Below are 14,221 nucleotides of genomic sequence, written 5' to 3'. Positions count from 1 at the left end.
CTTCAGTCATAACACCAAAGTCTGAACCTGGGTATCCAGACTAGTGAGATAGACACTTATCAGGTACTATAGTAAGTATTATCATTATTTCATGTACTACAGACACTGTATTGAGTAGCCTAGTTACATTGCCCACTGCAACAGACACTACCTTGAAAGTATCATGTGAAGTACCCTGGTTATGCAGACCAGGATGGATGGCACTCGCAAGGCAACACTGTGGAGGAGTGGACTAGTGGTTAGGGTGGTGGACTTTGGTCCTGGGGAACTGAGGAACTGAGTTTGATTCCCAGCACAGGCAGCTCCTTGTGACTCTGGGCAAGTCACTTAATCCTCCATTGCCTGCCCCATTGAGCCTGCCATGAGTGGGAAAGCGCAGGGTACAAATGTAACAAAAAAAAAAAAATATATATATATATAGTATCCTGGTAATACAGACCAGAAAGACTGAACACTGAAGACAGTATTGATACAATTAATATGTTTATACAACATAGGCAGACAATCATCTAATTGTGACATTCGTATTACCCTGGTTATGTGAACCTGATAGAGATTCACCTGAAAGTACCTTCAGGTGAATCTTGTCAGGTCAGCATTACAAAATGGGGACTCGTGATAAATCCGTGGTAATAAAAAAAAAAAAAATGTACTGCATTTACCAAGGTTGTGGAAGCAAACTTTTACAGCCCTGTGGAGCAATAAAAAGCCTTGCTTCCATGGTTTAAAAAAAAAAAAATCTGATTACCATGGGTCAGGTATCTGTCTGTCTTCCATCCTCCCTCCCCCTCCCGCTGTCTCTCGCTCTAACCTTATGCAGCCGCAAGAGGATCCCCAAAGGCCTGGGTCAGGTATCTGTGTCTTCCATCCTCCCTCCCCCTCCCGCTGTGTCTCTCTCTAACTTATGCAGCCGCAAGGAGGATCCCCAACGGCCTGCTCCAGGACCTTCCTTCTGCCAGATTCCACCTTCTGATGTAATTTCCTTTTCACAAAACAGGAAGTTAACATCAAAATGAGGAAGCCGGCAAAGAGAAGGCCCCAGAGCAGGTCTATGGGGATTCTCCTCGCAGCTCCAGAGAGACCACTGTGGGAGGGAAGGAATACAGACCCAAAGGGGAGGGTAGAAGCACTGGAGGGAAAGGAGAGAAGGGGAATGGAGCTGAAGGGGACAGAGGTGCCGGACCAATGGGAGGGAGGGAGGAAGAGCTGGTGCTGAAGGGGACAGAGATGCCGGACCCGTGGGAGGGAGGGAGGGCTGGAGCTGAAGGGGACAGAGGTGCTGGACCCATGGGAGGGAGGGCTGGAGCTGAAGGGGACAGAAGTGCTGGACCCGTGGGAGGGAGGGAGGGAGGGAGGGCTGGAGATGAAGGGGACAGAGGTGCTGGACCCGTGGGTGTAGGGTTACCATATGGCTCCAGAAAAAGGAGGACAGATTGAGCCAGTCTGGGTTTTACTACCATTGCTTTCAATGAAAGCAAAACTCGGACTGGATCAATGTGTCCCTCCTTTTTTCTGGAACCATATGTAACCCTACGTGGGTGGGAGGGAGGGAGGGCTGGCGCTGAAGGGGACAGAGGTGCTGGACCCATGGGAGGGAGGGCTGGAGCTGAAGGGGGCAGTGGTGCTGGATCCATGGGAGGGAGGGAGGGAGAGCTGGAGCTGAAGGGGGCAGTGGTGCTGGATCCATGGGAGGGAGGGAGGGAGAGCTGGAGCTGAAGGGGACAGAGGTGCTGAACCCGTGGAAAGGAGGGAGGGATGGAGCTGAAGGGAAGGGACCAAGGTGCTGGAAACAAGAGGGGTGGCCTGGAGCTGCAGGGAGGAAAAGGAGAGAGGTACTGGACCCATAGATCAGGCGACCCTCAGAGGGAGGAATGCTGGCTTCGGCCTAACCCCTGGTAAGCCTTTCCTCAGCTGAGAGGTGCCAAGCTCTACCACCGGCTGCCTTTCAGGTGCTGTGGAGGACTTGCAGCTCATCTGCATATCCTTACAGCCTTCTCCGGGGTGACACCCAGGTCCACTCCGTTCCACCCAGGGCCTCCGCTCTAGGTGCCCAGCACTCCCACCAGGTGCTGTGGAGGACTTGCAGCCCTGCATTTCCTCACAGTTGTATCCGGGGTGACTCCAGGTCCACCCCGAGCTTCCCAGGGCCCTCGCTCCAAGTGCACAGAGTGTCCAGGTGCTTTTTGGCTAGGATCAGGTGACCCTCAAGGGGAGGAATGCTGGCTTCGGCCTAACCCCTGGTAAGCCTTTCCTCAGCTGAGAGGTGCCCAGCTCTACCACTGGCTGCCTTTCAGGTGCCGTGGAGGACTTGCAGCTCATCTGCATATCCTTACAGCCTTCTCCGGGGTGACACCCAGGTCCACTCCGATCCACCCAGGGCCTCCGCTCTAGGGTGCCCAGCACTCCCACCAGGTGCTGTGGAGGACTTGCAGCCCTTCTGCATTTCCTCACAGCTGTATCCGGGTGACTCCAGGTCCACCCCGAGCTTCCCAGGGCCCTCGCTCCAAGTGCACAGAGTCTCCAGGTGCTTTTGGCTAGGATCAGGCGACCCTCAGGGGGAGGAATGCTGGCTTCGGCTTAACCACTGGTAAGCCTTTCCTCAGCTGAGAGGTGCCCAGCTCTACCACTGGCTGCCTTTCAGGTGCCGTGGAGAACTTGCAGCTCATCTGCATATCCTTACAGCCTTCTCCGGGGTGACACCCAGGTCCACTCCGATCCACCCAGGGCCTCCGCTCTAGGTGCCGCACGCCGTTACATTTTTCTCTTTACATCTAATCTTCTTCCCAGTTGCTTAAGTACCTCAGTCATTTACGGCCCCTATTCACATTCTCTTCCTAGCCCTGTCCCTTCCTAATCTTTTCCCTCACCCCCTACCTCTCTCCACTACACGAACTCACTGCCCATCCATCGACTTCATCACCTCACCTTCTCTACTACCCTCTTCCTCCCTCTTGGCTTTTAATCTCCGTCTCTTTCCTCCCTCCATTTTGCCTTCCCCATTTCACCTAAATACCTCTCGGCATTCGACGCCTTCGTGGCCACACCTTTCCTATTCTCCTCCGCTCTCTTTTACTCCTTCTCTTACTCTCAGCCGGTGACATCAATCCCAATCCTGGCCCTCCTCATCAACTATTATCCCAACTCTACAGATCTCACCGCGACCTCTCTAACTTCATCTCTATTCCTCTACTCCCCTCCTCTTCTCTGCCATTCTCTTGCGCCCTATGGAATGCCCGCTTTATCTGTAACAAACTCCCCTATATCCAGGACCTCTTTATCTCGCGTCACCTCCATCTGCTCGCCATAACAGAAATCTGGCTCTGCCCTGAAGACTCTGCTTCAGTCGCAGCCCTCTGCCATGGCAGTTATCTTTTTTCACATACTCCTCGCCCTGCTGGTCGCGGGGGCGGTGTTGGACTACTTCTCTCTCCCTCCTCCAGATTTCAACCCCTTCTTCCACCTCAATCTCACTGTTTTTCCTCCTTTGAAGTCCACTCTATCTGCCTTTTCTCTCCTCTGCCTCTTCGAATAGCGGTCATTTATCGTCCCCCTGATAAGTCCCTTTCATCCTTTCTCAATGACTTTGATGCCTGGCTTGCCTTCTTCCATGATCCTTCCTTCCCCTCTCTCATTCTTGGTGACTTTAATATTCCTGCTAATGATCCTTCCAACTCTTATATTTCCAAGTTACTCGCTTTAACATCCTCCTTTAATCTCCAACTATACTCCACCTCCCCCACTCATCAAAATGGTCACTGTCTTGATCTCATCTTCTCCTCCAACTGTTGGAGGAGAAGATGAGATCAAGACAGTGACCATTTTGATGAGTGGGGGAGGTGGAGTATAGTTGGAGATTAAAGGAGGATGTTAAAGCGAGTAACTTTAACATCCTCCTAGTGAACTGTTCACCCTCTAGTTTCCTTGCCTCTGATCTTCCCCTCTCTGATCACCATCTTATAACTTTCACACTTAAATCTCCTACCTCCCAGTCCCGTCCTACCTTATCTAATTTATCTAGGAATCTTCACGATATTGACCCTTCATCTCTATCTTCCCATGTTTCAAACCGTCTCTCTACTGTGGCACCATCCAAGTCTGTCAACGAGGCTGTTTCTTCTTACAACAATACTCTATCCTCTGCCTTAGACACTCTTGCACCTTTGATGACCCGCCCTATAAGGCGTACAAAACCCCAACCTTGGCTGACTTCTAATATCCGCTACCTACGTTCTTATACCCGCTCCGCCGAACGCCTCTGGCGGAAATCTTGGGCCCTTGCTGATTTCTTACACTTTAAGTTCATGCTGACCTCCTTCCAATCTGCTCTTTTACGCGCCAAACAGGATTATTATATCCAACTGACCAACTCTCTTGGCTCTAACCCTCAACTTCTCTTCACCACATGAACTCTCTCCTCAAGGTGCCCCCTCCCCCAACTCCCCCTTCATTATCTCCTCAGACCCTTGCTGAATTCTTTCACGACAAGGTTCAAAAGATAAACCATGAATTCTCTACCTCGCCACCTCTCCCCCCACTAGTCCGTTCCCCTCTCTCTCCTTCCCCTCATTCCTTTTCCTCCTTTCCTGAAGTTACTATAGAGGAAACTACACTTCTCCTTTCTTCCTCAAAATGTACCACCTGTTCCTCTGATCCCATTCCCACCCACCTTCTTAATTCCATCTCACCTGCTCTTATTCCTTTTATCTGTCACATTCTCAACCTCTCACTTTCCACTGCAACTGTCCCTACTGCCTTTAAACATGCTGTGGTCACACCTCTCCTTAAGAAGCCTTCACTCGACCCTACTTGTCCCTCTAATTACCGACCCATCTCCCTCCTCCCTTTTCTCTCCAAATTACTTGAGCGTGCTGTTCACCGCCGCTGCCTTGATTTTCTCTCCTCACATGCTGTTCTTGACCCACTACAATCTGGTTTCCACCCTCTCCACTCAACCGAAACGGCTCTTACTAAAGTCTCCAATGACCTATTACTGGCTAAATCCAGAGGTCTCTATTCCATCCTCATTCTTCTTGATCTTTCTGCTGCTTTTGACACTGTCGATCACAGCATACTCCTCGATATCCTGTCCTCACTTGGATTCCAGGGCTCTGTCCTTTCTTGGTTCTCTTCCTATCTCTCCCTCCGCACCTTTAGTGTTCACTCTGGTGGATCCTCTTCTACTTCTATCCCTCTGCCTGTCGGCATACCTCAGGGTTCTGTTCTTGGTCCCCTCCTCTTTTCTATCTACACTTCTTCCCTTGGTTCATTAATCTCATCCCATGGCTTTTCCTACCATCTCTATGCTGATGACTCCCAAATCTACCTTTCTACCCCTGATATCTCACCTTGCATCCAAACCAAAGTTTCAGCGTGCTTGTCTGACATTGCTGTCTGGATATCTCAACGCCACCTGAAATTAAACATGACCAAAACCGAGCTTCTCATTTTTCCCCCTAAACCCACCTCCCCGTTTTCTATTTCTGTTGATGACTCTCTCATTCTCCCTGTCTCCTCGGCTCAAAACCTTGGGGTCATCTTTGACTCTTCTCTCTCCTTCTCTGCTCACATCCAGCAGATCGCCAAGACCTGTCGTTTCTTTCTTTACAACATCCGTAAAATCTGCCCCTTTCTTTCCAAGCACTCTACCAAAACCCTCATCCACACCCTTGTCACCTCTCGTTTAGACTACTGCAATCTGCTTCTTGCTGGCCTCCCACTTAGTCACCTCTCCCCTCTCCAATCGGTTCAAAACTCTGCTGCCCGTCTCGTCTTCCGCCAGGGTCGCTTTACTCATACTGCCCCTCTCCTCAAGTCGCTTCACTGGCTCCCTATCCGTTTTCGCATCCTGTTCAAACTTCTTCTACTAACCTATAATGTACTCACTCTGCTGCTCCCCAGTATCTCTCCACACTCATCCTTCCCTACACCCCTTCCCGTGCACTCCGCTCCATGGATAAATCCTTCTTATCTGTTCCCTTCTCCACTACTGCCAACTCCAGACTTCGCGCCTTCTGTCTCGCTGCACCCTACGCCTGGAATAAACTTCCTAAGCCCCTATGATTGCCCCTTCCTTGGCCACCTTTAAATCTAGACCCATAACATTGCTTTTGACTCATAACCACTTGTAACCACTCGCCTCCACCTACCCCCCTCTCCTCCTTCCTGTACACATTAATTGATTTGATTACTTTATTTTTTGTCTATTAGATTGTAAGCTCTTTGAGCAGGGACTGTCTTTCTTCTATGTTTGTGCAGCGCTGCGTACGCCTTGTAGCGCTATAGAAATGCTAAATAGTAGTAGTAGCATAGAAGGGAGGAGGGAGGGAAGAGAGACAGGTGCTAGACTCATATGGGGGGGGGGTTGGAGGGAGAGAAGGGAGGGAGATGCTGGAGTCCCATGAGAGGGGCTAGAGGGAGAGAGGTGCTGGATCTGCAGGGGGGAAGGCAGAATAGGGAAGAGAAAGAGATACTGAAACAAGGGGATGAAGGAAGAGGGAGTAAAATACTGAACACATAGGGGAGGAGAGAGGGGGGCAGAGAGAGGGAGTGAGACACACTTAGGTATACAGAAACACAGGGAAGATGATAGCCACGAAGGGGAGATTTGGGACAGGGACACAGAGGAGATGCTCAATGCATATGGTCACAGAGGAGCAATGCCAGACATGGCAAAAGGTATATGAACACAGAGGAAAGATACTAAACTAAACATGCGGGAGAATAGGAACACAGAAGGGAGATGCTACACTTGGGAGGAATAGGGACAAAGAGGAGTGATGCTGGACACATGGGGAAGGGACAGGGACATAGAGTGGTGATGATGAACGCAGGGAGATGGACACAAGGGAGATGCTAGACAGGGAAATATAGGGGACACAGAGAAGGAAGAGATACTGAACATGGGGAAAGATAGATAGATACACAGAAATGTATGATGGATGGTGAGCTTGGAGAAAAAATAAATGTCAAATGGGCAGGAGACCCTGGTAAGTGAGTTAAGAGAAGATACAAAGAAACAGAAACTGGAAAAAAAATAAATGTCAAATGGGCAGGAGACCCTGGTAAGTGAGTTAAGATACAGGGAAACAGAAACTAGAGCCTAGGACCAACATGATTTGAAAAATAAAATGACTAGACAAAAAAAAAAAAAAAAGACAGAAAAGAAATGCATTTTCTATTTTGTGATTAGAATATGTCAGATTTGAAATGTGTATTCTGCCAGATCTGGTGTTAGACATGGCTTGGGCCCAGGGCAGAAATTTGAGAGGGAACCTCAAAGCCCACTACCAGCAGGCTTAGGGCTCTCTGGCCATGGGGCAGCTGTCCTAGTTGCACTCCCCTAGCACCATCCCTTGCGTGTGCGCTCGTTATATTTTGCACGGTACAGGAAGAAATGCATCTCTTTCCATTTCTTTGATGTGGCTTCTTAGGGTTTTGGTTTAATATTAGTTTACTAGTAAAAGAGGCCCGTTTCAGAGCAAATGAAACGGGCGCTAGCAAGGTTTTCGTCGCCAACACCCCCCCTCCCTCCCTGGCCAACCCCTTCGTTGTTTTGCCATTGCTCCGGCCCCAAAGTCATGACGTTTGATGCGAGGGCGGGGCCCGGAGCGATTTCCCACCCCCCCCCCCACCCCCACCTCCCTCCCTGCCAACCCCTTCGTTGTTCTGCCATTGCTCCGCCCTTGAAGGCGGGGCCCAGAGCGATTTTGGTGGCTTCACCACCACGAACCTTCGAACCTTTTTGAAGAAAGTCAGGGCTTGGCTTCACTGACGTCAGTGTCCTCAGAACGTTGAGGGTGAGTTTTATTATAGTAGATAATTTTTGGTCAGCTATTATGTATTTAGCATCTGTGTTGTGTGTGTGTGACCAGGTATTCTGCTAGCATGAATTTTCTATGTAGCATTCTGTAGTAATTTGGCTTGTTCAGTTTTCCCAATAGTGGAAGGAATATTTGTGAGGGAGGAAGGGGATCCTTATTCTATATTGTTTGTGATATAAAAAGAAACAATGTTCTGTAAACTGTCATTTTACATACTTTAATAAAATGATTTAAATATAAAATCATAACTGTTCGAGGCTTATACAGATGGGATCAGACACAGCTCACGGGGTGGGGACAAATTTTCCACAGTTTGAGCATATATTCACCTGACAAAGCTGTGTGTGTCTTTGAACCTCCAAGGTCCTCCTGGGTAACATCCTCATTCGTGACAGACTTAACTACATCTGGGCCAGTGATGAATAAATATGAGGTATCCTGAAATCACAGGCAGACATTACTTTGAAGAGACTAACATGTCATATTCTGGAAGCAAAATGACCACCCACAACTTGCAAAATCATAATTTAAATTTCACAAGAAAAAAAGAGACAGCAGCACTCCAACATACCTAAATTATGCATTTAATATGAAAAGCTAAAGAAAGGTATCAGGAAAAAAAAAATCAATGTTAGAAACAGAATGTGGTCATAATAAAGATGCTCTTCAATAAATAATAATAAAGACTAAAGGGCAACTTTCACATATCCACTGAGCTAGTAAGATAAATGGGTAATTTTACCCTGCTATGTTTAGCAAAAACTAGCAACTAATTCTCAGATTGAATACCCAGACAGTTAAGCCTTTTTATTTGAGCAGATAAATGCAGCCAAATAGTATTAACAGGCTAAATGAAAAAATCTGTCCTAAGAAATCCTCTTTCAACGCCTTTTCTAGATGGTTAAATTAGCATGTTTTGCAGTTTTATATGCATAAATGTAGCCAAATTTTGGGGAGGAAATTGCAGATAAATTTATCTGGCTAAATCCTTTATGCATCAAAACAAGAACAAGGTAGTCATACACTTATGGCTCTTTGTCAAATCCGTACTTACCTATTACTACTGGTGAGGCAGCCTGGACAGAGAAATCATATTAATTTGTTAATTCTGTTTAATTTTGGTTCAGTCCTGCAAGTGGTAGAATGCCATCTGGTTTTAATTACTCAAATGTCTAGCTTTTGCTAGACTAGAGGTTAGAAAGGTCAGCTGATGTCCTACTTTGTTTGCTGGCAAATAAAGAAGACTTCTCTCTCATTCTGGTGTGGTGTTTGACTCCTGAAGTACCATAGATTCTGCTAACAATAGTGGTAATTCCTGCATCACTGGAGGAGTAGCCTAGTGGTTAGTGCAGCGGACTTTGATCCTGGGGAACTGGGTTCGATTCCCACTGTAGCTCCTTGTGACTGTGGGCAAGTTACTTAAACCTCCATTGCCCCAGGTACAAAATAAGTACTTGTATATATGTAAACCGCTTTGAATGTAGTTGCAAAATACCACAGAAAGGCGGTATATCAAGTCCCATTTTCCTATACTTACCTACTATTACTGTTCTGTTATCTGTTAGTAAGACTACTCAAACAGCAGTTCTAACTTAAACAGATAATTTATGGATCAATATTCAAAAGGTTACGTAGTAGACGAATGACAAAAATCAGCATTTATGTAGGAAACAGCATCATAATCAGACAAATGACTGCCATCAGAAGCCCGGATAATGCGGAGATGTGTCAGGGCATTCATGGTCACAAGTTTAATGGATAACGTCAATATTGAGTACGGTGTCCACCGAAAACTGATGACACATGTCCAGGTATATTTAAAACAGCTTTTTCCCCGGTTACTGAACAACTCATGCACTCAGATATAATCTGGTTTTGAATATTTGGGCCTAGGCTACCCAGCATCAGGCCCACTGATTCATTTAAAGGGAGAGATTGCAGAAGCGTTTATTTTTTGCTGCCATGCCTATCCTGTGGTGCTACTACCAGCACCTATAGCAGAGGGGAAGAGTGCTGCAGCAAAAAGGAAGAAGAAGAAACAGCAGCTAGCCCAAGTGCCAACACAGGAGATGCAGGTGCAGAGCCCATAAGGTATACAAGGTGAAGAATGACTTTCCTATAACTCACAAAGGAGGTGGTATTTTAGAGATACTGATTCAACAAGGCCACCATTGCTGACCTCAGGTCCGTTAAAATATCTAGGGGTGTGGATCCCGTCGGAATTGTCGCAGCTTTATGAGTTGAATTTAGAGCCTTTACGAGTAAGTACGAGAGCTACATTACAGGTGTGGTAGTCGCTGCTGTTGTCGGCCATGGGTAGAGTTGCCCTCTAAAATATGATGCTGGTGCCCAAGTGGACATATATTTTACAGATGCTACCCATACTGCTTAGCCAAAGAGATGAGCGGCTGGTGACTCGATTGGTAACACGTTGTATTTGGCAGGGAAAGAGGGCGGGACCCCCACCCCAGGGCAGAGGGGAGAATGAACACACCAACCCCCACAAGCCAAATACAGGAGCAGTAAACAAAAGGGTACTAGGCCCCAACCAAATACCAGGGGAAAGACATAGCAAAAGAGAAAGGAAACCTCTGATAGAACATCCAGAAGACAGAGGCAGAGCCACAGTACACAGGGGGTTAAACTTACTGAGCCAGCAAGCAGGGACACCAGGGAGAGAGATCCTTCAGTAAACAAACAATCAGAGAGAAAGCTGCTGACCAGCAGCCTGCTGAGTCGCCAGCAGCCTGTTGAGTCGGCAGCTGAATGGGAGCACAGCCCCCCACTGAGCAAACAAGCAGCTGGCTTACCACAGAGACCTGCAAGCAGCTAGAGAAAGCCCTGCTGGGGACAAGCGAACTGATTACACCCTCAAACACACGCTGTAACCAGCTATCATAAACCAAGGGAAGGGAAAGAAACACTGAACAGGAAAACACAGATCAAAGCCAAGCACCGCACAACATTCTGGCAGAAAACTGCCCAGGCTTTTAGTCACAAAGAAATGTAACGCCAAAGCAGAAACATGCAGGCTAAAGTACTACCCACTGATGTCAGTACAACCCTGGCAGCCAATCAGGAGTGAAGTCCACCCCCATCCCCTGCCAGACCGGCAGAAACATAACATTCTCTTAGGGGTTTGGCGCTTTCATATTTCGTTTGGCTGTATTTTCAGGAGTTTGGAGTTTCTTAATTATTTGTTCTTTGCATCCGGCAGATTGCATTGCAGTAATCTAGGTGGCTTAGTACCATTGATTGTACCAGGTTGCGGAATATTTCCCTTGGGAAGAAAGGTTTTACTCTTTTGAGTTTCCACATTGAATGGAACATTTTCTTTGTTGTATTTTTCGCTTGGTTTTCTAGTGTGAGATTCTGGTCAATTGTAACTCCGAGAATTTTCAGGCTGTCTGAAACAGGAAGGGTGTACACTCTGGGGTGTTTATGGTGGTGGGTTTGTTCGTGTTATATTGTGATGAGAGGATGAGACGTGTTTTTTCTGCATTGTAGTTGAAATGCATCCGCCCATGAATTCATGATTTGGAGGCTGTGTTTGATTTCATTTGTGATTTCTGTTAGATTAGGTTTGAAAGGGATGTAGATCGTGACATCATCTGCGTAGATGTAAGGATTAAGGCCTTGGTTGGATAGCAATTTGGCTAGAGGTGTCATCATTAAGTTGAAAAGGGTCGGTGACAGCAGTGATCTTTGGGGTACTCCATATTCTGGTTTCCATGGTGATGATGTGTTCAAGTTTGAAATTACTTGTTATGTTCTTGCAGTTAGGAAGCCCTTGATCCAGCTAAGCACGCTTCCACCGATCCCAAAGTATTCTAGGATATACATTGTCTTTTGAAATTTATTCCTGTTAGAATATTCCACTTTTCTTTTCTCATTTTGAATCCCATATTGTGGACTTGAGTGGGGATTTCAATTTAAAATATTTTCCTTTTTCTTTTATGTTAATTATCTTCTAAAATTGTATACGATACGAAATGTACCACTTTTCAAACAAGTTGAATACTTGATCTTATGTATAAAATTGTTATAAATAAAAAAATAAAAAAATAAAAAAAGTATTCTAGGATATTCAATAGTATTTTGTGGTTTACCATGTCGAACACGCTAGACATGTCGAATTGTAGGAGTATATTATTGCCAGTTGCAATTGCTTGTTTGAATTTTGTTAAGAGAGTGACTAGCACTGTTTCGGTGCTGTGGTTGGATCTGAATCCTGATTGTGATTCATGTAGTATTGTGAATTTGTTAAAGTATTCGGTAAGTTGTTGGTTACCATGCTTTCCATTAGTTTAACTAACAGAGGGATGGATGCTACCGGGAAGTAGTTGGTGATGTCATTTGCTTTTTTCTTTGAGTCTTTAGGTATTGAGGTGAGTAGTATGTTTCATTTATCCTTAGGGAATAATCCATGTTGTAACATGTAGTTTAGGTGTGACGTGAGGTCTGCTATAAAGCGTTGAGGGGCGGATTTTTTTAGGTTGTTAGGACACATATCCAGTTTGCAGTGGGATCTGGCGAACCTGTTGATCGCTTGGGCAATGGTTTCATCGGTAAGTAGAGCAAAGTTTCTCCAAATTCGGTTTGCTGGATATTCATCGGGGATTGGGTCCAGGCATTCAAAGAATTTTTCGTGGTCGGTGGTGTTAGGTGGTAATGTGGTTCGTAGCTTTATAATTTTCTCATTGAAATATTTACCAAGGTTGTCTGATGATGGGGTGTCTGTGTTAGTTGTGGTGGTGTAGTGTCAAGTGTTCACGAGTTGGAAATGTTTATGTGTGTCTTTGTAGTCTGGCCCAATTTTGGTTTTATTTATTTACTAGTAAAAAAGGCCCGTTTCTGAAACAAATGAAACAGGCGCTAGCATGTAGTTTTTTTTTTCTCCTGTAGTTTTTCTTTTGAAGAGAAAAGCACTGTATGAAGCGGCGCTGTCTTTTCCCGGGGTGATTGAGGTCGGGGAATCCTTGAGGTGGGTTAGGGGTTGCCTTATGCCGGGGATGTTTTTTGTTGGTTGTCGGGAGAGCAGCATTGTCTGGGGCCGTCGGTTTTAACGGTATTTTTGGTCCTTGTGGCAAGCAGCGGCGTCTTGTTTTGGGTGGTGTGGTTTGCGGAAGGGAGAGTACGCCACTCTTTCGGTTCGTTATAGGGCAGCAGCGTAGGAACGATGCAGGAGGAATGCAAAACGAATGCGCAGCGGGAAGCAGCGTGGTGTGTGCATCCTCGAGGTGGGTGACGGGTTTTTTGAGGCGGGGGATGGTTTTGCACGTCCTGGGTTGCTTGGTTTGTGAGAAGGTGAAGGGGGGGGGGGAGGTGTTCCAGTTATGTGCACGTGCGTGATAATGTTTTTTTTTCTTTGTTGCCTCCGGTTTTGTATATTGAAGGAATTAGCGGTTTTGTATATTCAAGCAGTTTGCCAGCCAGTCTCTACCGAATCCTAGGCTGGGGAGGAGTAGAGAAGTTTCCCTACTCCTCCCCCCGCCTGGGTCAGTCTGTGATGCAGGCTAGGTCGGGTTTAATTTTTGCAGGTGGCGGCGCACGTTGCAGATGGCGAGGGGCACGCTGTACTCCTGTTTCCCCGGGTCCAACAACAATATTTGTGTACATACCCAGTGCTGGGATATTCTCTGTTTCCAGCGGCGTTCGTCTGCTCTCTGTGCTGCTCAGACAATGAGGCATTCTACAGCTGAATGCGCCTCCCTTCTTCTGTTTTTTCCTTCTGATAGGTGAGGTGAGTTCTATGTCGCATTCCGTTGCCTGGTAACAGTTCTGCTTTGTTAGTGGGCAAGCCCCTTCTGATAGGTCCGTGTTATGTCGGATGGCTTCACCACCATGAAACCATGAACCCTTTATAATGTGCTGTGACTTCAGAATCTTTGTCCTCAGAATGTTCACGGTGCATTTTATTATATTAGATTGCATTTGTATCCCACATTTTCCTACCTCTTTGCAGGCTCAATGTGGCTTACAATACATCATGAATAGTGGAGATATATAAGAATTAAACATTTAGTATAACAGAAGGATCTTGGGTAATATGATAGTGAAAAAGCATGAAATCAGTGTACAAGCGAATATTATAAGACAATTCTGGATGTATGTGTGTTGTTTTAGTCTGGCCCAATTTTAGTTTTGTAATTTTGATCTTTTGGTTTGTCTAATTGAATATTTGTATTTCCTTTGCAGTTGTTTCCAGGCGTTGAGTGTAAATTCATCTTTCTTTTTATTCCATGCTCGTTCTAACCTTCTAACTTGTGTTTTTAGTTTTTTCAATTCTTCATTAAACCAAGTTATAGGGTTCTGTCTGCGTAAGGTTCTGGTTTGTAATGGAGCAATATTGTCTAGTATGCTTCTGCACCTGTTGTCCCATTCTAGGAGAAAGTGACTCG

At 46.3% G+C, this 14,221-nt stretch overlaps 1 protein-coding gene across 5 annotated transcripts in view; it reads right to left on the bottom strand.

The window, feature by feature from the left end:
- PCCB (propionyl-CoA carboxylase subunit beta) overlaps positions 1-14,221 on the bottom strand; it is an 840,377-nt gene that overhangs the window by 423,122 nt on the left and 403,034 nt on the right. For all 5 annotated transcript variants that reach the window (XM_030215921.1, XM_030215922.1, XM_030215920.1 and 2 more), the window contains one exon: positions 8,150-8,258. In XM_030215921.1, the coding sequence (XP_030071781.1) occupies positions 8,150-8,258 (109 nt within the window). The remainder of the gene's footprint in view (positions 1-8,149; positions 8,259-14,221) is intronic.

Source organism: Microcaecilia unicolor, chromosome 10, assembly GCF_901765095.1.
Source record: "Microcaecilia unicolor chromosome 10, aMicUni1.1, whole genome shotgun sequence".
Classification (NCBI taxonomy): Eukaryota; Metazoa; Chordata; class Amphibia; order Gymnophiona; family Siphonopidae; genus Microcaecilia; species Microcaecilia unicolor.
Note: the sequence above shows the minus strand (reverse complement) of the source record. Positions and strands in the feature narration are given on the sequence as shown.